The 26,376-nt window shown below is 37.9% G+C and overlaps 1 protein-coding gene across 1 annotated transcript in view; it reads right to left on the bottom strand.

Moving 5' to 3' along the window:
* The window catches only part of LOC126094472 (sialin-like), a 53,027-nt gene that overhangs the window by 25,479 nt on the left and 1,172 nt on the right, over positions 1-26,376 (bottom strand). Inside the window, exons 2-6 of the mRNA XM_049908862.1 lie at positions 13,627-13,811; positions 10,286-10,519; positions 3,883-3,970; positions 3,327-3,571; positions 561-719 (exon numbers count right to left, since the gene is read on the bottom strand). Of these exons, the coding sequence (XP_049764819.1) occupies positions 561-719; positions 3,327-3,571; positions 3,883-3,970; positions 10,286-10,519; positions 13,627-13,811 (911 nt within the window). The remainder of the gene's footprint in view (positions 1-560; positions 720-3,326; positions 3,572-3,882; positions 3,971-10,285; positions 10,520-13,626; positions 13,812-26,376) is intronic.

Here is a 26,376-nt window from a genome sequence, read left to right as displayed (position 1 = left end):
TAGGTTGCTGGAAGATTTTGAATTTAAGACATTTATATTCAACTGCATTAGGTATGAATTTACACTCATTTTAATGGTATTAAGCATACATTTCAGAAAACAATATTTGCAATTAAATACATTTCTACTCAGCAGAAGGAACAATTTGGTCTTTTTAGCTCTTTTCACCATCACTTATTTTGCTTAAATAAACTAAATTATACTAATTTATTGATGAAAAATTACATTTATTCAGTTTGTCAGTAGCTCACATTTTGTATTTTGCCCAAGAAATTCAGTTAAGGGTACTTTTTTAATAAATAGTAAGATTTAACTAATCTTATGAATACTACTTATTTTAGATAAATATTTTAGTTAATGATAATTATTCAGTGAACTATAATCTTCAAACTTTCTGATGGCCATAGCAGAGGTAGACACTGTTTCTTATTCAAAAATGCAAGGAAAACCTAAAATTAATTTGTCATGTTTACTTGTATGTAAGCAATAATGACTCATCTAGCATTTGTAATGGTAATCAATGGGCAATATTTTACATAAGAAGTAAATAATATACTTACCTCATCAATGTCAAAGTGTAAAATGTTTTGCATATATGTTGGTAATTCTGAAAGCAATGTGTAGTTGACCCATCCAACAGCAAACAGAACAAGACAGTGTGCCCACATGCCAGGAGTCAACAGTATCATAATCCATGGATTAGTTCTGTTTGAATTATCCTAACAGAAGTGAAATTTCAGATTATCATTATTGTAATAACAGTAATCATACAAATTTTAATACAGGGTAAATAAAGCTTAAATTGGAAAATTAAAGGCTCAAAAGTTGACATCAGATGATTATGAACATAAGTGAAGTATCTGTTATTGATAAAAAAATGTTATTACTTGCATATAAAGGAATACTACGTCTCAAGCTTTATGATCATCTCTTCAGCAAGAGCTAAGAAGAGAGCAAGAGGAAGAAATGGAACTGTGCGACATTTGTTTCAGAAAGACAAAAATCTGTATGATGTAACTGTAATGTCAAAGAATGATTATTGATGCATTTAAATCTGCTATTGAGAACTGAAGAGGCCTGAAAAATGATGAAGATTATTATTCTTTCTTTCTTTTCTATTAATATGTTCATCTCTTAAACCTCCTGACTAGTTAATTATTTTCTCCTCAATATTGTTCCAATAAAAGAACAGTATCCTACCTCTTTCCTGCTACTATATAAATTCATTGGTTGACTTTTCTTCCAAACTAACTTGAATGTTACTCTAATTCTTATTACTTTGTCATCTGCTATTAAACTCTTACATCATTATAATTTCCTCTCATTTCTATGTCTTTGTCCCACATAAAAAATAAAATTAAATAAAGAAGATAAAAAATAAAAAAACTAAACTTGAAATTTTATTCCTGCAAAGACATTTTTTATATGATTCTTTGTTTTTACGAATCTTTCATCTATTTACAGCTGAAGAAAATAATGTCTCATAGATTTCAGAAATACTGAATATTTAATAAGTCCAAAGTGTATTATTTTTAAAATAAGAAGGATATAATGGACTTCATAAATCCGAAAAAAGAAAATAACTAGATTAATAACATATTATCAGAAAAAATAAATATGAGGGCTAGTCATAAATTAACCCACAACTGGCTATTAAAAATAAATGTTTGCAGTTACATTGTGTGAGGGGTTCAAAAACAGACTTTGTAGGTCATGTTGTGTCAGTCAGCTCTGTTGTTTTTGTCACTGCAAAAGCAGCAAGTGATTTAAATAGATGATGTTATTGCATCTCCTGTAGTTGTGAGCTATGTTCTGTCATTCGCTTCAAGCAAGCAGAAGGTGTCAATGATGCTAAGATTCTTTGTCAGTTGTGTAGTGTGTACGTGGATGGAGTTAAGAGTAATAGTGTTGTGAGGGAGCAGTACAGAAAATTTGAGTCTGGTTGCACATATGTTCATGATGAAATTGGTCAGGAAAGACATTCAGATGTGGCTTATAAACTTGTGCAACATGCTGATGAAAATGTATATGTGAGACTTTGACTCACTATTTCTGAACTTTCTGAAGATAAGACTCAGATTTCACGGATGACCCTCTTTAACACTGTCTCAGAGAGGTTAGGTTATGAGGAGTTTTGTACACGGTGGGTAACAACATGTCTAACTGATATACATAAAACTGAAAAAATGGGTTTTGGGTGTGACATCCCTTCAACACTACACTAAGATGTAGGACGAATTTGTGAACAGAATCATGACTGAGGACAAGACGTGGGTGCAGTACATGAATTACAGTAATAATGAACAGTCCATCAGTGGAAGCACACTCATTTCTCCAGTGAATCCAAAACATTCAAGCAAATGCTGTCAAACTGCAAAATGATGGTTACAGTTTTCCAAGATATCAAATGAAATTCACAAGCGTAACAAATGAGAATATTGTGACATCACAGGTTTACTATCAAACTCTTATGGAACTCCTAGGATCAATCTAAAACAAACAATTTGGGAAAAAAGTCCTTCTCCTTTACAACAATGTGTGACCCCAAAATGCAAACTGAATTAAAGTAAATCTCATATTTTTGGCTGGAAGATTTTTCAGCATTCTGTCTGTAGAATGACGTTTTTACTCTTCAGTGAAGTGTGCACTGATATGAAACTTCCTGGCAGATTAAAACTGTATGCTGGACTGAGACTGAAATGCAGGACATTTGCCTTTCTCAGGCAAGTGCTCTACTGGCTGAGCAACCCAAGCACAACTCACCCCCTCACACCTTTACTTATGCCTGTATCTCATTTCCTACCTTGTGCTTTGGTAGCTCTGTCAGTAGAGCACTTGCCGCAAAAGGCCAAGGTCCTGAGTTGAGTCTCAGTCGGCACATTCTCTCTACAGTCCAGAATTGGCATGAAGTGATTTTCATCACTTTCCAAGATGAAGGTCGAGCTGCCACTCATCACTTCATGATTGACGCTGTACCCAAAGATGCTGTCAACAACTGGCTGAAGCACCATGCAGCAACATTCTTTGATGAAGGGATAAAGAAGCTGGTGTCACAGGCTGACAAATGTTTGAATAGGGGTGGCAATTATGTGGAGAAGTAGTTTCTGCATGTAGGTACAGATTGTATATAAAATACTTTATCTATCATTTTCTTTTTTTTTAGTAGCCGTTGGAAGTTTATTTATGAATAGCCCCCATAAATTAAAATTATTTCTTAAAAGAAACAAATTAAAATTATAAATTCATGCAAATTCAGTTATTTCTACAAAGTGATAAGCTTGAGAGACGATTATTATTTAATTTCCATAAATATTATTGAAATGTACCTGGCTGTCCACTGGCTCTTTGCTGCTCTTTTCTTTCATATTACATCCAGTATTTTCCAGAATATATCTTAATTCTTTCTCTGTAATTCTTGGATGAGATTCAGGTTCGCTGTATACAAAGTATACCCATGGAATTATTGTAACTGTTGAAATACCACCAAAAACGTAAAATACAGAGGGCCATCCCAAGTTCTTCACCATTGTTCCTGATACTGCCATTGAAAGTAAGGTACCCATGTAGTTTGCTGCAAACAAGTGGAAGTAAAAATTTCACAATCCTTTTCTACGAATAGTTCATCAATAAGTACAAGATATGTATTTATGAAACACCATCTTTAATGACACCTCATGTTACTCATCACTTAGCTCAACATGTAACTGAAAATGTACGTAAGAAAATTAGGTGGCTTTTTAATATTTGATGAATGTTTTAGTAAATTACTTTGCATGTTACCTTACTAACAAGCAGCAAAAATAGATATTCTACCTTTAGCTCTTACTTTTCCTTCAAGAAAAGTAAACAATTCATATATAATAGTAAACATCTGATAATAACCTGAAAATATGGCACCAGATAGTCTCTGACGTTCATGCTCGGGAAACCATTTTGTAAACATCACATGCATTGATGGAATTATTACTCCCTGAAAAAATAAAAGAAATATACATATTTGTCAGTAGATTAAAAACTGTAACACAATATTTACAAATAACTAGGTGGGGTACCCCATTTTGCTAAGGGAGTTGATATGAGACTGTGTGGTTGTTGGAATAAAAGGATGAACTGTAAAGTATAAGATGTAAAAAAAAAATGTTAGTGAAAGAATATTCTATTTACAATTCTTGTTAAAGTATGAAAGGTAAAAAAATTATTGAAAACATATTCTAACTGTTTACAATACTTGTTTATAAAAAGCATTTTTCATTTTCTTATCCAGGGTGAATATGTACAAAGTTTTTGAATTTCCTATTTTTTGATAGATCTTATTTGTTTTTGTCAGAAAATTCATGCTATTATGTCTTGTCAATGCAGACGGGCTCATCCATATCTTAGTTGTTCTTTGATTTCTGGCCACAATGAGTTGCATGTGAATGTTATGAAGAGGTCAGGTCACCCATATTTTCTTGTGGAGGTCATGGCATCTTGAAAGTGCTTATGGATGTGCCTCAGACTTCCTATGTATGATGAGGGTAAGATTACTATTGTTCCAATGTCATCTGAGTTTCCATAATTTATGACTGCGTCTTGAAGGTGGCTGTAGTCTTCTATACATAGTTTCTTCTGATTTAGTCTTATGTAAATTATCCATTCCACTTCTATTTTTGCATACATATCTATCAGGAATTATTAAAATAAACAGTGAGTGCAAAGAATTGTATGTTTCATTGTCTCTGATCATTGAACAGTAAGCATAGAACTCCTTGGAGGTGACTTTTTGGTTTGTTTATGCACCTGTTTCAGGTTGGATTTGTTTCATGTAAAAATGATATCCATCCTTTTCATGCAGCAATATTAATGGATATTGGAGGGCACCAAATGAACAGTGTGTCTCTGCAATGCATTGTAGTTCTCCTCTTCTTTGTTGTACAATTATGTCACGCTTGTGTCTTAATTACAGTGGCAACTTTGTCTATCTGAGGTGCATTAAATTGATGTTCATGTTCTATCTTCATGATCTACTGGTGGTATTTTGTCAGCTCAAATTATAACTTTATAGTCATCAAAAATCATTCGGTCTACTGCTGTTTTGAATATGTAAAACAGTTGATTGTATTTGTGTAAGATCTTCTGTACATCTTGGACTACTTCTCATCTCAATCCACTGATATTTGTGCATTGTTGATCAATTTCTGTTTCTTCATTTCTGATGAAACGTACTTGCAGGAATTTACGGTCTCCATTGGGTAGTGACAGTAATGATCCCAAGTTTTGATAGATTTTTCCTTGAATGGGAAAAAAAAGTAATCAGTTTGAGCTCTGTTAGTGTTGAACAAAGTGGTGCCAAAATAAATCATTTGGAAGCAGGTGGTGTACGCTTTTATATTTTGGAGGAAGTGTTTTGAATCTGGAGTTTCCCCAATCATGTCACGTAAAACTGCCTGCAGTGGTGTGTTCAGTGGTGGTAATTGAATTTTCCCATTTGGGCAACAGAATCCTGATGTTTCTCTATTGAATTTTTTTGCATTGCAAAATTGGTAGATGTTATTCATTTTTTCCAATTACAAGATGTTTGTGTTTGCTACATTATTTTGTCAGGTCATAGTGAAATGCTTAATTTGTTATGTTGTACTGTTTACTTGTCTGTGCTTCTCTTAGGGTGATATTTTCATGGCTGGCTTGAGTTCACAGTCCTTTATTACAAGACTGTGTTGCAATTATTGATTCTTCAATCTGTTCATTTTGTTGTTTTTTTTCCTGCTTTTCATGGTGCTCATTGTTATTTGTTGGGAATTTAAACATGCTTCGCACTCTTTGTCTGTTTTGTTTTTTCATTGTTCTTTTTGTTTTTGCCATTTTGATTCAGAACTGGCAAGAGTTCCTCCTCTTTTACATTTGGGCATTGACTAAAGTATACATAAAATAAATGTTTTACTAACAAATACACTAAGTACACTTTACAAATTTTTCACACTTGATTTATATGCAGTCATTGTATCACTTTGACTACTCACACTTCACTGTTTGTTTTTATTTATTCACTGCACTAGTTTTTCAGTTCATATCTTTGTCACTGATAAGAAACTGATGCTTGAACCTGCGACAGGTCTTACTTTATACCCCTACCACTGGGTAGCCCCACCAGGGTGAATTCCAGAACATACTAGAAAGGCTTCAAATGGCAGACAATGTTCCAGAACATTCCACAACATTTGAGGGTGTTCTGGAATGTTCAACAATGATCTGGCATGTTCTGTGATGTTCCCAAACATTCTGAAATCTTGCTGAATGTTCCACACTATCCCTGAACATCCTGGATCAGTCTGAAACATTCCAGAACATTCTGGAATATTGTGGAATTCTCTCAAATGTTCTGGAACATTCTTAAACACTCTCAAATCTTCTAGAATGCTCTAGAAATTTCTAGAGGGCAAAACTTCCCAGCTCTTATATCTTCTAAAGCACACCCTTCAGGTAAAAATGGCAATGTTCTTCCTGGATGGGGTTAGAGGGCTACCATACCATATAACTCCCCTTATTTTTGTCTAATTTCATTATTTTTCAGTATTATGTTTAAAATTAATTTTTATGTGAAACAAGTTAATATGTCTAATTATACACAACTGAAAATGATATTGTAGCAACATTTTTCCAATATAATGTTGTGAAAAGGGACAGGAAAATATTGTTTTATTTTATGGCCAGTTTTGGTGTTATTTTTAGCAAACTTTTCTGTTATTTTTTGCTAATGTTGGTGTTACTTTTTGTTAGTTTTTGTGTGATTTTGTATGCTTATATTTCAGACACTGTACATCCTTTATTTTGTATTAAATAATTATTTTTCAGTGTTATGTTGAAAATATACCTATCAGTTACATTAGATTTATCAATTTCTCACATCACGTTTGTACATTACCAATACTGAAAAAAGGATCACTTACAGGGTGACAATTATTGAACTATATGAAAAAAAATTAATTACAAACTATGGCATGCACACATTTTATTTAACATGTAAAAGTTGTGACAGATATTTGGATCTAGGTTATGACATGTTTGATATACCTTCCACCATTGGTGATGATGTGTCATGGGTGAATTGCAAATTCTGCTTGACCTGGAATTGCAAAATTCTGCTTAACCTGCTGAAGTGTCAGGACATCAATGCTGTCAATGACCTTTTGAATGGCTGTTTTCAGCTCAACAATGGTTTTAGGGTTATTGCAGTACACCTTATCTTTGATATTGCCCCACAAAAAGGAGTCACATGTGTTCAGATACTCAGAATATGGTGGCCAATTGAGGCCCATACTAGTGGCTTCTGGGAACTCCAGAGTCAGAATGCAGTCCAGAAAGCATTCCTCCAGGACATAAAACAGTCTCCTGCTTTGATGGGGTCGAGCTCCGTCTTGCATGAAGCATCTCTTGTCAAAACTCAGGGTCACTTTGGATAATGGGGATGAAATCATCTTGCAAAATCTTCACATACCATTTGGTAGTCACCATGCCATCAAGGAATATCACACTAATTATCCTGTGACTGGACATTGCACACCACACAGTCACCATTTTGCAATTTACGACATGCTGCTCAATGGCCCATGAATATCCAGTGGAATGTGGGACCTCACCTTCATGCTGCAAGGGTAGGACAGGCCAGTATTTCATCTCTCCTAATTGGAAACCCCATTCACAACATTATATTCCTCCAGCATATCGAACATGGGACTACTCGACATGCCACCATGGCCGTGTAGCGAACTACTGCATATCATAACAGACAGTACACTGTGACCAAAGCTGAAGTACTGTGCAGACATAGAACAGGTAGTGGCTCTAAATGTTACAATACTTGTGCAGAGTTTATTGTCTGCACAACTACCTGTCATCTGAACAGATGCACAAATGGATGATGAATGTTGCAACCACATAAGAAAAACTGAAATGATCCTGATTTACAGAGAACATAGGAGAAATGTCGGGGCTGCTGTTGCCTCATATACAGAGCATTTTACACAGAAAGCCCAGTCTCATTTGTTCATTTACAGGGTTGTGAGTACCTTTATCTCTGGTGACAGTGTAACACTGACAAAAGGAAATGAAGCATACGCATTACAGGAGAAGCAAACAAAATAGCTGTACTAGTGGGAGTGCACCAACTCACTCATAAGCATCCGGAAATTACACTGAGATTCCGATATGTCCATAGGTATTATTTTCACAATATTGCATCATCATAAGAATCATCCACACCATGTGTTACTGCGTCAAGAACTTCATGTGGCCAATTTCAATAACTCAGTAGTTTTTTGTGAATGGGCATTTCAACAAACGCAAATGACACCCACATTCTCTGTTGAGGAACTATTTTCTGACGAGTCTACATTCACAAAACATGGTAATATTAATTGGCATAATATGCATTACTGGAATGTAGCCAATCACCATTGGTTATGGCAAGCTGATCATCAACATCCTTTGTCAGTTAACATAAGGTGTGGCATCATGGGGAACAAATTTATTGGCCCATATTTTATCAACAAGATGTTGAATGGATGCAAGTATCAAATGTTTTTGGAATAGGAACTACTGGTACTACTGCAGGATGGTGTCCTCGACATTTGTCAAAATATGTGGGTTCAGCATGACGGTTGCCCAGTGCATTACTCAGTTGAAGCATGGGAGGTATTAGATCATGTTTACACTTGTTGGTGGATCAGCAGAGATGGGCCTATTAACTGATCCACTAGGTTACCAGATTTGGCTTCGCAGGATTTCTTTCTGTGGGGATATTTAAAAGATAAGGTGTACCAGCAAGTGCCAACAGGCAGTGAGGTCATGGTCGACTGTATCAGAAACACCTGTGCTGACATTCCCAAAGATATGCTTCTGTCCTGCATATGGTCATTTGAAAATTGGATCACTAAGCGTATTGAATGTGGCAGTACTTTGTTTGAACACTTCCTCTAATTGAAGAAATAGAGCAGCATTTGTCTCGAGTCATGGCCGAAGAGGCACGTCGAGTAGTCCCCAACTCAATATATTGGAGGAATACAACATTGTGAATGGTGTTTCCAATTAGAAATTATGAAATACTGTCTTGTCCTACCCTTGCAGCATGGAGGTGGGGACCCATGTGCTATTGGGTATTCAAGGGTATTTGAGTAGTATGTCATAAATTATTATTACGTATCCATTTCTATTTCTCCAATTACAGTGCCCTCTGTGGTGAACTGAAGAAAATGCTTCAAACAAAAGTATGTAGATTTTGCCATAGAATCATAATTTGCAATGAGAAACAGTTGCCTCCTTCCAGCCACACACAGGGTGGAATGAGGGATCGAGTATGGTATCATTGGATGTTCTGCACTGAGACAAACACATTAGAATTATAACTTTCTTTGATCTGATGTGGAGTTTTTGAGATACTTCAGTGTGTTCAGTTAAAATGAACACAATGTAGATAAATAGCATGCTCATAGGTGTGACAGTATTTGAAATATTCATATTTTCCTACCTTTGTTTCAATGGGGTCCTTTCTTGAACATTTTCTTTGAATTATTCTGTTAAAGACATTTATTAAACATGAATACTTACTCAAAATACTCCCAAAATATTCCTATTATTCTGTGATTTCAAATTAATAAAAATGACCTTTTAGCACGTGTAGTAGACATTACTGTTTAGACACTAAATGAAACATCCTGTATAACACTCTTTGGGATCCAGGAAAATCAGCACAGAAAAACTATTGATGAATGAATGAATGAATTAACTTTATATGGTTTTGTTATAATGACACAGTTAATTTTACTCATGTTAAACATAGAGTCTAACTGAAATTTTTGATGTGACAACAGGGGGTCATTAATTACCTAAATACTTGGTGATTGTTGGAACAGGAGAAACCATTTCATTATTGAATTGCTTTGCAGATTAGCTGAATTCATCATTTAGATGCTACTCTTTCACTATTTCCTAGTTACAGATGTTTCATTTCAATGAATTTGGAGGTATAACAATATTAGGATGCCTGTATCTGATACAGTGCAAAAATACATCTTATCAATCTTGGAATTCTTACTCATAATATTAGGCTTAGGAGAAGCACTAAACAAATGTCTTAGGGAAAATTCTTTGCAGTAGAATTAAATGAACACTTAATATGATAAAAGCAGTGACTTGAATATTCCAGCACATCGACTAGTGTGGAACTCTGCTGTAATTCTTTTTTATGTGGCACATTTAAATCATAAAACCAGCACAGCTTTTTCTGATTCAAAGAAATTTCTTTACTCACAGAAGCAAGTCCAACACCGATGCGTGAGACCATGAAGACTACAGGCCCAGCATATGCTGCTAGTGGCCCCAAAAGTGTGAGGAGCCCTGCAGCAAAGAGTCCTGCTCCATACACCCACCGCCCACCAAACTTTGCAGCACTGTGGCCACCAACTATCTGCATTGCCACATATCCATAATAATATGAAGACAGAATATGACCTTGCATTTCCTCATCCCAATCGAATTCTCCAGTCTGCAAAAGAATGGTTTCGTTAACAGGTACTTCCTCCAACAGCATTAATTCATGGTAACGTTATTTCAGTGATGCCCAGATACAAACATACAGAAAAAAGCAGGCCTTAGACACACACACACACACACACACACACAAACACACACACACACACACACACACACACACACACACACACTATTGTTAGACTAAACCAAAATAATAACACCACAATGGCACAGAAAAATAATATTCAAATCTGTGTGAGTGACAGTAATAATGATATCGACCTGTGTCTACAAAGAAATAAATGGAAGCAAACCATTAACATTTAAATAATGCATGTCGGAATCTAAATATTTGTATACTTTTGTTTCATTTTTTTCTTTATTCCATGGAATTTACAAATGATTTATAGCATAAATGTCATGCATATGTGTTTTCAGTAATTCTTTTAGTTTTATAATGAGTTGGTTGTTCAGTCAGGTAAGAAACAACCAAATTTTAATTTCTTGCTTGGCTTTGTGAGAGCAAGGTGAAAAGTTCTTGATCAGCTAGGGAAGTACTGCATTTTTAGGTTAAATATGCACATATTATTCAAAATATACACTTTTTAGGTCAGCATACTTTCTCAAATGTTTTTCCAGTAAGTAGATTCCATCCCTGAAATTTTACTATAGAATGTCTGCAAAATAACCAACTGTGACTGCCATAATCTTATCACTGGATTTCCAGCCACTAATTTCTTTAGATGTGAGAGTAATTGGAAATCACAGGAAGAAAAATCTGATGTGAATGGTGGGAGTTCCATCAGTTTTTATTATAGGTCACTCAATTTTCCCATTTCCAAAGTATCTTTGAGGCAAATACATTGTTCTGAGGAATGACAGTCTCTTCTTTTGAAATCCAGATTTTGTCTAGCATTTTTTCACATTCAGTTCCCCTAGAATGCTTGCATGGTATCCACCAGTTGTTGTTTTACTGTATGCAGTATAATCATGTAGAATAATCCCCTTTGTGTAATGGAATACACATTTCACAAATATTCTGACTGATACAATTTATCCACAAAAAGTACTGATTTCTTTCCAGAATGGAACAAGTGCTATTAATACCTTAGTTTTGCAACTTTTTTCCCAGTATTCAACAAATGTAACCCCCCCCCCCCTCATTCTCACAAAGCTTCCTCTTAACTGATCCATTTTGTAATCTGCACCAAACCTTCTCTTGTCATGTACCTATGATGTCAGTTAATTCATACACATTTAATACTGATCATCCAGTATAACATTGTGGATGTGATTGGTGTTCTCGTTTGTAGTTGCAGTTTTGTGATATTCTTCACATTCAACACCTTAAGGAGAAGTGTGGCACATTTGAATCCCGTCCTCTGTATCTTAAATGTTGAGAATCTACACCTGCACTCCACAAACCACCTTTTGGTGACTGACAGAGTACACTTCCAGAACCACAATGATTTACTCCTCCTCCTGTTCTAATTGTTAGTGGTGCATGGGAAGAATGACTGTTGTTAGCATATGTAGGAACTCAAATTTTTCTGATTTTCGTGTCATGATCACTTCAAGAGTTGTGTGTGAAAGAATTTATGCTTTCAGAATCTCAACAGTTAACTTTCAAATGTGCATAATGCCTCTCTATGTAATTCAATGATAAATTGTGTGTGTAATATACATATATATATTATGAATTTATTGTATATAGCTTGTCTTTCATTATCTTATGTGACAAAATAATGTACGTATGTATGTATAATGATGAATCCATAGAAAGAAATTTGTTTATGGATGAATAAATAAATAAATAAATTTCCCACTGGAATATCATGAACATCTACATGGCACTGTTGTGCTTGTACCATCTCACCGTGGCTTAGATGGTAAAGAAAAAGCAGATTTTCTAGCCAAGAAGGGCACAAAAATTAAACGGGCTGTAGAAACTAAAATGTTGTATTTTGCAGTGAAGCACATTATTAACACATTTCAAAAAGAATTATAAAGTTCCAATAAAATTTCATGTGAGGGAAAGACCTGAAAAATCTCATGTATCAAATGGTAGTGCCTGATGGATTGAGAAGAGAAGCGGTAGTCATATTCTGCTTGACTACTGGACATTACTCTTTGGTCATCTGTCTGCATGAAATATTCATCCTGCTGTCTTCAGAATGTGTTGTGTGTTACAAGATTGGTTTGCTCATGAACAAAGAATGTTTAAAAGAGTGTAAAAAATTAAGTGATTGTAATAATTCAGACTTAACAACATTGTACTGCGAAACAAGAAGGCAAAATAATAAATCAAGTGTCAGAACATTGAAATAACAATAATAATAACGGCTTCATGACTAAACATACCACTGTTATATGGATCTTCTCTGTTAGTAGTCTCTAGCAAGGGTCCCAAATTGAGGAGCAATACTCACAAATTGGTCAAATGAGAGTTTTGTAAACAGTCTCTTTCAAATGTGAATGACATTTCCAGGGTAATCTTTGGATGGATCTTGATCTGACATCTGCTTGTTTCAAAAACTTTCAGCAAACTTGGTAAAAAAAACAAGGTTATGGCACAAAGGTACCTGTAACACTTCTAGTTATGCAGTTGGGTCAGTAAAGAAAACACTGGGGAATCTAATACAACTGGCAGTCATAACAATAAAGGGAAAGGGTGAAACAATATTTATCCTATAGGTATCACTCATTCCAACAGATTTCCCTTTTAACTTTAAGAGATTGCACTTTCCACTGAGACTTGTGTTCCTGATGACAATCAATAAACCACAGGGGCAGTCTATGAAGTACTTTGGAGTGAATTTGAGATGACCCAGTTTCTCTGATGGACAGCTCATGCTGCTTGCTCAAGAATGGAATTACTCAAAAATTCATTTAGTCAACTGGAGGGGAAATTAAAAAGCCAGTATGTAATTGAGTTTTGTGTTCAGTCAACTGAGAATTAAATAATAATATAGAGCTCTGTCTATTAGTATAATGTATTTGTTTAGTATAAAACTGGGATAAATTATCAATCAGACACCACCTTGAAATTAGTTAGTGATCAATAAAGAAAAGAAGGAGCTCCCTTCAGTTTCCATTGTATGAAATAAGCATGAGGTTTACCTGTGAACTTGAGCTTGTGTTAGTCACTGTGATGGGACATGTATCATCAAGAACTGCATCTTCGTCCTTGTCAGGTTTGGATACCATTCCCACAATCGCTACTGACAGTGTGACCTTTAGCATGTATTGGAAAGCAATTCCAAGGAACCCCAACACAGCCACAGCATACCTTATTGGAAAGCAGGCTGCAAAAGAATTTCAAAATATTAGTTACACAATACAAAACAAGAAAGGGACTTAACTCTCTAATGGGTGAAAATTCTCCAAAGACTTGATTGAATACACTTTTTTATACATTAGACATTAAATGTGATGATATATAATGTAGATTCAGTACACTGGCATCATAGATCTGTTTTCTATCAGAATAAATCAGTGTGATGAAATGAGTGGTTTCAAAAGTTGAATGATTTTATTTTTCCATTAACTCATTTCATATTAGCCCACAGTTTGTCTGTTGTCAAATTGTAGAACATAACATTAGTATGCCTCACAGTACTCTGCATTATTTTGCAGCAATTTACCCTTCATAATATCATTTTATTATGAAAACTTTACTACTTACTATGAAATTGACAGTTATCCCGATTTTCTTTTTGTTGGGCATTTGACCATTTGTGTATCACATTTAACTCTGGTGATGCCTTCTGAGGAAGTGCCAAGAATATCCCCAGGTAAATTATACCAATCCTGACTCCTTCTTTCCATTGCACTCCTTTTAGCTTATTTGGTACATATTTTGGCAAAATACCTCATATCTTTGAAGAAGAGCACAAATGAGTTCTTACAAGGGACAAGTATGCTTTCTCTTTTGTGCCACTTCTTGCTTACTTCATTATCTCTTTAACTTAAACAGAGACTAAAATACTTTGTTTGCCACCTGATATATGTTCCCCGAGTGTCACATTATGTATTAGCATTGTTGTCTTGTTGAGATATCACACAGTCTCAGTTGCCTCCTGTATTTTATGCTGTTCCTGCTGTTGATGATTACCAAGTCACTCTTCTCCGTGTTCGTCAACATTGGTCCACAACTAAGAATAAAATGGAAACATGTGGGAGGTGATAATTTTTGTTATCACTTTAGAATGTCTGAGAAATCAAACAGATAGGAACTACAGCCTATTTCAGGAACCAGAAGCCACTGACCATAAGAATAAATACATGATTTTGTTTAGTGTGTTTCAAACAAGGTGACCTTTGGTCAGCAGAGCAGTTGAAATAGGAGTGGTAAATAATATGGAACTCAAGTGATCATACATGGATATGGCAGATACCTGGTGAAAGGAATTATATCTTAGTTCATGAAGGCAGTAGTAAAATTAGGTGGATGTGGTGTGAATATCTGGGGATGTTATTCCTAGCATAAGGACATAGTACTAATTCTAATTGAGAGCAGAATGGTTGCATGAGTTTATAAACATATTTAGATGATAGCATACTTCCCACACTGTAGTAACATCTCTTATATATCAGCATGATAAACCCCCTATAAAAAAGCAAAGACCCTCATAGTTTTGAAAAAGATTGCATGGGTTCGTTGGAGTGGCCTGTTCAAAGTCCCAATGTTTATCACACTCCCCAGTTATTGTTTGGCTAGAGTACAGCATCAGCTCAGTAGCAGATCACTTCACCCACCAATTATTCACCAAGCTTCAGAAAGATTCTTCATACCTATCTACATATTACACACTCTGCAAACCAATGTCAAGTGGTGGCAGAGAATACATAGCATGTAACACATGTTTTGGTTCCTTCCAGTTCCAGTTGCATATGGATCATGTGAATAATGACTGCCTAAATGCTTGTGTGTGTGGTGTAATTTATCTAATTTTTTCTGCACAGTCCTTATTAAAGCAGTTTTCAGGTGAATGAAGCATATCTCTAGATTATTCTCTTAATACTTGTTCTTGAAACTTTGTGAGTAGTCTTCCACAGGATAATTCATGACTTCTTTCGTGGTTAGATAAAAATGGTCAGATAAGAATGGAAACAAAAGTCAGTTTCACCTGTATGGAGTTTGGTGAAAAGATGTCCCCAAAGACAAATGCTATAAAAGTTGTAAAATACGCCATCTGTGGAACAAATGACACTGAATGTCTACATACTTTTCAGACGTGTAGTGTAATGTATGCTCATATCTTATGTTTGAACTTTCAGTATCTCCTGTTACTAATGTGTCAGGTCGGCATCTCAATTTTTAATGATTCTTCAGGAAGAGTCATAGAACTATTTTGTACACATCAGTGCTACAGTTCATAGCATCCTGCCACGTATCTTCATTGTGAGTGTATGTCTGCAGTCTCTTCATATTTTCTCACACCACTGCTGTCAGTTTTTTGCATCCAGAATAGCAGATTAGTTCATGATACCAAATTGTGAAATGAAAGTTTTAGTAATAAAAGAATGCAGCATTCAATGAAGTGCAGTCCTTCAGACAAGAGGGTTTTAAATACAGCATAGCTGGTCTACTTTTAATTTATCAAATCCTGAAGCCCCCCTTGATATACAGCTCTTAAACCTGGTAGCAATACAGCAGCATGTGTAGATCCTGTGTGTCATAGCTCACTAATACACTGTCAGAAAAAAATACACCACCCTTATGGACTGTGTTCAATGGCACCAGAGTATAATATGTGCATACTGAGTCATTTTAGTGTTAATGAAACATTTGTCACAGTCATCAATGATGAGCTGGCTCTCAGGATGCCTGTCTGTGTACCCCTTGCAGATGGTAATTGTGCTGAACTTAGAAATGAACAGTTTTCGTGACATAATTGTTGGGTACCTGCACCTGATGAAGAGTACCTACACCTGTAGAACAACTTCAACCATTTGAAGAGGCTCACATTGTGGGCCTGCTGGAAGCTGGGTGTGTTTGTCAACAGATTGATGCTTATTTTGGGCACAGTGTGTTGGTAGTGGGTCACTGCTTTCAGCAGTGATATGTGGAACATTGCCACACTCATAGACATCCACATAGTACAGACATACACAGACATCAACACATCGTGTGAGCAGAAGTGGCTGACTGTACATCGTTCAGGGAAGGAATCCAGGCACATTTTGCACCAGCTGTGTCACCAAGAACCTTTGAGAATCATCTGCTTGCAGCAGGACGAAGACCGTGTGTGTTCCTGGCCAGGCTACCACTGTTACCGAGTCTCCACTAAGCATGGCTACTGTAGTGTTGTGAAAGAATCGACTGGAGAGCGGAATGGCACACTGTTGTCTTGAGTGATGAGAGTGGTTTCTGTATGCATGCTAGTAGTGAACATACACATGTACGGTGTAGACCTGGTAGGCTAAGCTGCCTATTATGGAATGTATTCCCCCATGACACACAAGTCCTACAGCAGGTTTCACACCTTGAGGGGTCATCATCTGATGTTTCTGCAGGGTAAAGTAACCAGTGCCTACTACACTGCACACGCTGTTGTCCCCATGTTACTGCCGGTTCTTCGACAGGAAGGTGGTATGCTTTTTCAGCAGTACAATGCATGTCCACATGCGGTTGCTGCAAACATATTGTACAATAACTCTTCTGGCCAGCAAGATCGCCAGGTCCCTCGCCAGTAGAATACGTGTGGAACATGATGAAGCGAGAACTTACTCGATCTCGTTACTCTGCAAGAATCGTTACTGAACTGCAACGAAAGATGCAGGATGTCTGGAATAATCTATCACAGGAGACCATTCGCTACTTTGCATGCGAGGATACGCGTCTACATAGCCGCCAGAGGGTGGTAGACGGTGGACTGATGCGACTGTTTGGGCGCCCGTTATTGTGACGTGTGTGTTTCGTTTGGTCTGAATTCGTCACATACGACTACAACGAAGAACCACCTGTTATGCCGCGTCAATAAAATAACCTTATCCTTGAGGGTTTTGCATATTTGCCCTGCAGTGTATAAATAAAAACGGCAGTGACAAGTGTGTGCACTGTAAAATTAATTCCCAAACCACCGACCACCAATCACTAAGTTTTGTGTATGGTGCTGCCCTTGATCACTGTAGTGGCTGTGCCGTAGTAACTGCCGTGGTTGTGCAGATATCAGTGCTTGAAGTGGTTACCATCACATCATGGTGGTCCCCTGGACATCTTTTGTCTCTTTCGTATCAACGTATTTTTCAAGGGAAAACATTCAAGATTGGTCTCTAATTTCCCGAGTTTTTACGAATATACATATATGTTTTCGGATGTTCTAGAATAGAACTTGGAAACGGCACATATGGCACTGACGCACACGCCGGCAAAATACGTCTTAACCTGTGATTTGTGCAACGTACTAAAAACAAAGGAACATCTTATCAATAAAATTTTCTCTTGTAGGCAGAAACTACTACACTTAGTGACGCAGTTCAACAAAAAATTAGCAATATACAAAATAGTGTACCAGATGAAGGTAAAATATTTTAAATGGATTGGTAAGTGATGAACCGAGACGAAAGCGTAAACTTCCCAATACCAGCAATTCCACTTATTTCCTCCAATTTACCATTTACCTTTAACTGGCTGCAATATCCGGTAAGATCAGCGTATAGTATCACTATTAATAAAGCGCGTGGGCGAACAAACATTCCAATGTTGCGTTGAGAATTTAAAAGAACTGTGCTGCTCGTGAGTACAACTACACGTGCGATATACAGTATGGTGAACAACGGTAAAACTACTTCCTCTTTGCGCCCAAAAGCAGAACACACGTTGATAATACACTACTGGCCCTTAAAATTGCTACACCAAGAAAAAATGCAGATGATAAACAGGTATTCAGTGGACAAATATATTATACTAGAACTGACATGTGATTACATTTTCACGCAATCTGGGTGCATAGATCCTGAGAAATCAGTACCCAGAACAACCACCTCTGGCCATAATAACGGCCTTGATACGCCTGGGCGTTGAGTCAAAGAGAGCTTGAATGGCGTGTACAGGTACAGCTGCCCATGCACACGATACCACAGTTCATCAAGATTAGTGACTGGCGTATTGTGACGAGCTAGTTAGTCGGCCACCATTGACCAGACGTTTTCAGTTGGTGAGAGATCTGGAGAATGTGCTGGCCAGGGCAGCAGTCGAACATTTTCTGTGTTCAGAAAGGCCCGTACAGGACCTGCAACATGCGGTCGTGCATTATCCTGCTGAAATGTAGGGTTTCGCAGGGATCGAATGAAGGGTAGAGTCACGGGTCGTAACACATCTGAAATGTAACGTCCACTGTTCAAAGTGCCGTCAATGCGAACAAGAGGTAACCGAGACGTGTAACCAATGGCACCCCATACCATCACGCTGGATGATACGCCAGTATGGCGATGAAGAATACACGATTCCAATGTGCGTTCACCGCGATGTCGCCAAACACGGATGCGACCACCATGATGCTGTAAACAGAACCTGGATTCATCCGAAAAAATGACGTTTTGCCATTCGTGCACCCAGGTTCGTCGTTGAATACACCATCGCAGGCGCTCCTGTCTGTGATGCAGCGTCAAGGGTAACCGCAGCCATGAACTCCGAGCTGATAGTCCATGCTGCTGCAAACGTCGTCGAACTGTTCGTGCAGATGGTTGTTGTCTTGCAAACGTCCCCATCTGTTGATTCAGGGATCGAGACGTGGCTGCACGATCCGTTACAGCCATGCGGACAAGATGCCTGTCATCTCGACTGCTAGTGATACGAGGCCGTTGGGATCCTGCACGGCGTTCCGTATTACCCTCCTGAACCCACCGATTCCACATTCTGCTAACAGCCACTGGATCTCGTCCAACGCGAGCAGCAATGTCGCGATACGATAAACCGCTATCGCGATAGGCTACAATCCGACCTTTATCAAAGTCGGAAACGTGATGGTATGTATTTCTCCTCCTTACACGAGGCTTCACAACAACTTTTCACCAGGCAACGCCGGTCAACTGCTATTTGTGTATGAGAATGCGGTTGGAAACTTTCCTCATGCCAGCACGTTGTAGGTGTCGCCACCGGCGCCAACCCTGTGTGAATGCTCTGAAAAGCTAATCATTTGTATATCACAGCATCTTCCACCTGTTGGTTAAATTTCGTGTCTGTAGCACGTCATCTTCGTGGTGTAGCAATTTTAATGGCCAGTAGTGTAATTTACTTTGAATGAGTTAAGTCTTAGAAAAATTAGATGTCTGACGTCATGTTCATGGAGGATACGATTGCACAGGAATCTGTGGGAGCATTAACGGAAGAAGGAAGGACCTATAGTTACCTCCAACAGGATGGAGCAACTGCTCATACAGCCGGACGAACTTTGGAGCACATTTACACAATCTTCACGCGCTGACACAGTCGTGGTCCTAGCTGGCCACCCAGGTCACCTGACCTGTTAGCGTGCGATTTACTTTTTGTGGTGAGCCCTCAAGTCTAAGGTATGTCGCAACAACCCTTGTAGCTTCAAGAACTGCAACAGAACGTTTCGGACGAGATTGCAGCAATCTCAGGTGTCCAGTTTTGATCCATCTTCAGCAACTTTCTGACCAGGGCCCAAAAATGCCGAGAGATGAATGGTGGTCACCTTCAACATCTGTTATAGTAGGGTTAGTACTGCATTTCCTTTTCTCTCTTGTTTCCCTTTACACCCCGGTACTCTGTTCTCAGGGCTACTTTTATTTGTCCCAGACTGTATTTTTCTAATTGAGAAAACAAATGGTAAGGACGGCCAAGCGAAGCGTATAGTATCAACCAGTATTTAATATAGTGCATTCTATGTGAGATTTGTGAAAAGTGGTGAAAGACGCGTAAAAACAGCAAAATTTGTTTTTGAATTTCCGGGTAGCGCGCTTTATCAGAAGTACAGAAGTAAGCGCGTTGTGAATAGTATTACGTGCTATGTGTACGCAAAATCGAGCAAAGCTATAAATGGTGCAGTGCACTCCGTAGCAACAAGGAAACCCACAGTCTGGCATTTTAAAGAAAGACAAACCGAACATAATATGGCGACGAGCATACGTGTTCTGCTTAATCGACCTAACATTGTGTCCATTCAGTGTCGATTAAATATCGCGTGTTTGCTAAAAATTATCTAAACGCATTAGGGTGTTCTTGAACGGCAAGTGGTATCAGTCACACTGCTTCGTCAAAATGAAACTGCAAAACATGTAATGCGATTGTGAAACTTGATGTAAGAGACATGATACAGCGGTGCAAATATGGGACAACGTGAACTATGAAGCCCCTATTCAGAAATATGCAGGTAGGCTACTCCCCCTTTTTTTTAACCTATTAATTTTTTTTTACATAAAATGTGAAGATAATGTAAGATGAAATTTTATTTTACTAATTTAAGCTCTAGGTTGTTTCTTTTACCGATAATAGTGCTCTCCATCATGAAATAGAAATAAAATTTTTGCACCATTACCCATAGTTCAAAGTTTTACCACCGCTGAAATAACCGGCAAGCAGAATTGACAACTGCCTGCCGTTTCAGGCGCTGTCTTGTACAGACTGTTTCGAAATTACTTGCAACTCACCTTAAAAAGTGCAGTGCGCCGTTTTATAAGCTTATAAAGTTTAGACGTGTGGATATAACAAAATTTTTTATTCCATAAAACTATGCTACACGGTCGTGAACCATTGGTGGGGAGAACCTGGTATATGTTGTACGTAGAGCAGGAAACTGGAAAACTAAAACTGCGTCACTAGGCAATTGGAAATAAGCACACTTAAACCTCACAGAAATGCATTGAAACATGATAGTCAGGTTTACCGTAAAAGGACTTCGGTTGAACTTAAGATTAGTGAAAGGAACGTAGAAAAGGATCCGAAAAATAGTACTGAGCGATGTAAGTTACCGCTAATCTTAATTCAAACCAGTTCTGATTGTCCGACTATTCCGTTTAGCGTCCTACGTCATTTGGTACGGGAGTGCATCAACAATCGATTTTTAGGCGAAAACTGAGACATAAAGTAAACAATCTCGGGTCGACAATACTGTACAGATTCTTAAGATGTAAATAAAACTATTGTGTCAATTTGTAGTATATAAAATATGATTACATGTTGTGGAATTTTGGTCAATGTATTCTTCAATTGTTCGAAATTACAAACATGTCAGTGATCTGATAGTTACAGTTATACACAATCCCGAGCATATAATCCTACACAGTAGTACTATTTTCAATCCAGAACTACTGACAGCTAATTTTCCCCCGGAGAAACCTGGTTGTTCGGCTGTGGGGCCAGTAATTGCACGGGGCCTGCAACGTGCTGTATGGTTGAACCGCCTGCGGTGCAAATGTATTGTAGCCGTTACACAGCAGGCCTATCGCGCAGGCGTTGCATTATACGACGCAGTCGTATCAGGTATCTAGAGCAGGTGATGATGTAGAGAGGTTCTCTTTTACACAGCCTCGGGGTTAATAATGATTAAAATCTGTTTCTGTAGGAATATTACCAAATTTAGAATCCACGAAACGATAAAAGACACATGAATGCTATGTCAGGAGTAGTAAATTGAATTAACAGACAAATTATAAAATTAATCTTGTTTTTTTTGTCGAAATAAAGATGGTGGTGTGTGTATAAATATCTCATTGTGTCAGCTGTCTGCTGCTTCTTTAAGCGTTGACCAAGTTCGGTCTCTCAGTTAGTAATTATCGACACATAAAAAAAATGGTTCAGATGGCTCTGAGCACTACGGGACTAAACTTCTGAGGTCATCAGTTCCCTAGAACTTAGAACTACTTAAACCTAACTAACCTAATGACATCACATACATCCATACCCGAGGCAGGATTCGAACCTGCGACCGTAGCGGTCGCGCGGTTCCAGACTGTAGCGCCTAGAACTGCTCGGCCAACCCGGACGGCTATCGACACATCCCGTCATAAATAAACAAGGGTAAAGTAATGTATGGAGAAGCTTTCGATTCATTGCTGTACTAATTATTAGAAAAGAAAACAGTTCCGTATAGGATATCTAACTAGATTGGAGAGTACATTGAATTTCTCTTGACAGGAGAACACAACATATTATGTGAATGGAATCTTCCAGAAAATAATTTTGGACGTGCGTCAGGGAAATGCGATAAGGTCACTACTAATCATGTTGGGTGTTAATGATTTAACTGAATATGTTGGCTGCAATTTCAGACTTTGCGTAAGCAGGTTTATGAAAAAGACTTCAAGAAGTATATAACAATTCTAGTCCTAAGGAATGCAGGAGCTGACAGGTGTGAATATTTCCGAACTCTCAGTTCAGTAAAGCGTGATTGCAAAATAATAACACGAATTCTCTACAGAAGAATGGGAACACTAGTAGAAGCCAACCATGAGAAAGATTAGTTTGGATTCCAGAGAAATGTAGGACGACGCGAGGCAATACTGACCCTACGACTTACCTTAGAAGATAGATTAAGGAAAGGCAAACCTACGTTCATGGTATTTGTAGTCTTAGAGAAAGCTTTTGACAATGTTGACTGAAATGTCTCTTTTTAATTCTGTAGGTGGCTGGGGTAAAATACAGGGACCGAAAGGCTATTTACAACTTCTACAAGTGTCGAGGGGTGTGAAAGGCAAGCAGAAGGGAGCGAGACAGTGTTGTAGCCTATTCCCAATGTCATTCGGTCTGTACATTGAGCGAACAGTAAAGGAAAACAAAGAAAAATTTGTAGTAGGAATTAAAGTCCAGGAAGAAAAAGTAACAGCTTTGAGAGGCAGCAAAGGACTTGGAAGAGCAGTTAATTTTCAAAGGAGGATATAAGATGAACATGAACTAAAGCAAAATAAGGATAATGGAATGTAGTCGAATTAGGTCAAATGACGCTGAGGGAATTAGATTTCGAAATTAGACATTAAAGTAGTAGATAATGTTTGCTGTTTGGGGGCATAATAACTGATGATGGCCAAAATAGAGAGGACATAAAATGTAGAAAGGCAATGACAAGAAAAGCTTTCTGAAGGAGAGAAATTGGTTAACTTCGAATAGAGACCTAAGTGTTAGAAAGTCTTTTCTGAAAGTATTTGTGTGGAATGCAGCCTTGTATGGAAGTGAAACATGGACAATAAACAGTTTAGACAAGAAGAGAACAGAAGCTTTTGTAATGTGATGCTACGAAGAATGCTGAATATTGGATGGGCTAGATCACATAGCTAATAGAACTGGGGAGAAAAGAAATTTGTGGCATAATGTGACTAGAAGAGGGGACTGGTTGAGAGAACACATTCTGAGACATCAAGGTATCACTAGTTTGTATTGGAGGGAAATATGGGGAGTAAAAATGATAGAGGGAGACCAAGAGAGAAATACAGCAAGCAGATTCGCAGGTTGTAGCAGTTATTTGGAGATGAAGAGGCTTGCACAAAATAGAATAGCATGGAGAGACTTCAGACTGAAGCCGCAACAACAATAACAACAACGTGAAAAACTGTTACCCTTTAAGACTGTAATAATATTCAGCCAGTCATTGAAACGGTATAGACCCAACTCTTAATATAGAAAAGTGTTAAACTGTGTCCTTCGTGAAACTTAAAAATATAAAAATGTTTGACTGTATGGCTAATCAGTCACAGTTCGAGTCAACCACATCGTAGAAATACCTGGAAGTGGCAACGTTCGGGGATATCAAGTCGATTGGTTACAGAGTCTAGTTTCTAGACGTAAAAATGACAGAATTCGAGTCATTGGTATGATTTTGGAAACTGCAGCTGGTTTTATAAAATGAACGACTCATGTGGGACTCTAAACTGTTCGAATACTTGTTCGATTGGTGGGAGGGTGCTACAGAAATGACGCAAATTTTGAACTGGAAAACAAGAAAGAGCTCAACATATTGAGGAAATGTACTTAGAAAACAGCAAAACCAGTTTTTATGGCATAATCTGTCACATTTCTTGGGTTATATATATCGCTACCGTAGGGGCCGTAAACGTGAAATTCGGCTAAGTACAATTCGCGAAGGCATATAAGCATTTGGTTGTCCTATGCTGCGTGTGTGAATGAAATGGGAAGAAACATTGAAATGTGGTACAATGGAGAATGCCTTCTGCCAAGTACTTTACAATTCCATGTATACAGTTGACGACATCCATACAACACACGTTGTCTACGGATGAATAAATAAATAAATAAATAAAAAATAAATAAATAAATAAAAACAACTGGAACAGAGTTAGGTTTGCAAAGTTTCGGATCACTTGGCTATGCGCAACATGCTATAATTAAATCTCAGACCTTTATGTAAAGTGTCACGAATTGATATTCTGACAAAGTTAACGGTGATCTGTCCGTCGTATCGGACGTTAAGCACGACGGCTGTATTAAATAATACCGAACGAGGTTTTCCTAAAACGGATAATATAGGGGGAGGGGGGGTTCCTACAGAAAAAAGGCCACGGTTGACTCCCTTTCCCCATCCTCCCCACAACCAGAGTTTATGCTCCGTCTTTGAAGAACTCCTCGTCGGCGCTACTTTAAACCACAATCTTCCTCTCTTTTACGTCGAAGTACTCTGGAAACATTGTCAGTCACCTATATCGAAAAGTTACTTTTAAGATAAGACACATGCATTTCGCAATGGGATAGTGCCTAGTGAATCTGTACAGAGAAAACCTTAAAGCGGCAGATTCCTTAAAGGACATCCCTTTCCAGAATGCTAGGCGGTATTTAGCTCTGGATCTAGCGTAGTACGCTGCCTTTGATGAAGTCTTTTGGATAAAATCACGAATTCATTCGATATGGTGTTGAAATTTCTTTCTTTCATTTTTTGTTTCAGAGTAGTTAGCTTTACTCCCGATAGATAAATGCCTCTCTAACGTGCTATCGTCCAAAGAATTATGACAGATGACAGACAAATCAGTAGCGGAGAGTGGCTTCTAGGTGTCTGTCCGCACGCAGACGCAGGTAACGCCGGATTGCGTTCCGATTTTTGTCAGTACAGTGTTCTGCTCGTAGGATTCGTGATCTATCACAGCGGTGTTAAAATGGACCGCAAAAGTCATACTAGAACTTAAACAGGTTCTATATTATGCCGTATCAAAATCTTCTTCATTTATTTATTTGTTTACTGTAATTCTGACAGAGGCTAGATTTTAGATATTCAGAAATGCAGCGTTCAAATATCAGTATTTGTTGTGGGTTTATATCGAAACGAAATACGGATCCTGTATTTTCTGTTTTCGTGTGGTTTTTACCTGTTTGTGTTCACATATTCCCTACGAAATTATAAGAGGTAGTCAAATGAAAACCAAACACACACTACAATAACACCATGGAATGGTTCCATCCAAAAGTAATCACCACACACATTAAGACATTTATGCCACTGGGAGACGAGACGGTTAATTCCCGTTTCATAGAACGGGGTCGGCCGCCGGCGGATCCACAACCGCACCACTATTGTACTTCCTCGTCCGACTGAAACCGACGTCCACACATGTCATTCTTCAGGTCGCCAAAATTTTGAAAATCACACGGTGAAAGTTCGGGTTTGTACGGAGAATGTCGCAGTGTTTCACAACCAAATCACCGAAGCTTAGCCTTTGTCCGATTGGCAGTGTGGGTACGGGCGTTATCTTGCAAGAGGATGCTTCCTCTGATCGACGAATTTTTCGAGCGTGAAACCACAACCAACGCGCAGTGATATGGAAACGCTTTGCAGAAACTCCGACGTGCCACAAAGTCAAATTGCCCAGGAAGGCTGTCAGATGGAATCATCCTGTCGGACGACAACGCCCGCCCCCACACTGCCAGTTGGGGGAAGGCCACGCTTCAGCGATTTGGTTGGA

This window comes from Schistocerca cancellata, chromosome 8 (assembly GCF_023864275.1).
Source record: "Schistocerca cancellata isolate TAMUIC-IGC-003103 chromosome 8, iqSchCanc2.1, whole genome shotgun sequence".
Classification (NCBI taxonomy): Eukaryota; Metazoa; Arthropoda; class Insecta; order Orthoptera; family Acrididae; genus Schistocerca; species Schistocerca cancellata.
The sequence above is the reverse complement of the archived record's forward strand: the minus strand, read 5'-3'. Positions and strand labels throughout refer to the sequence as shown.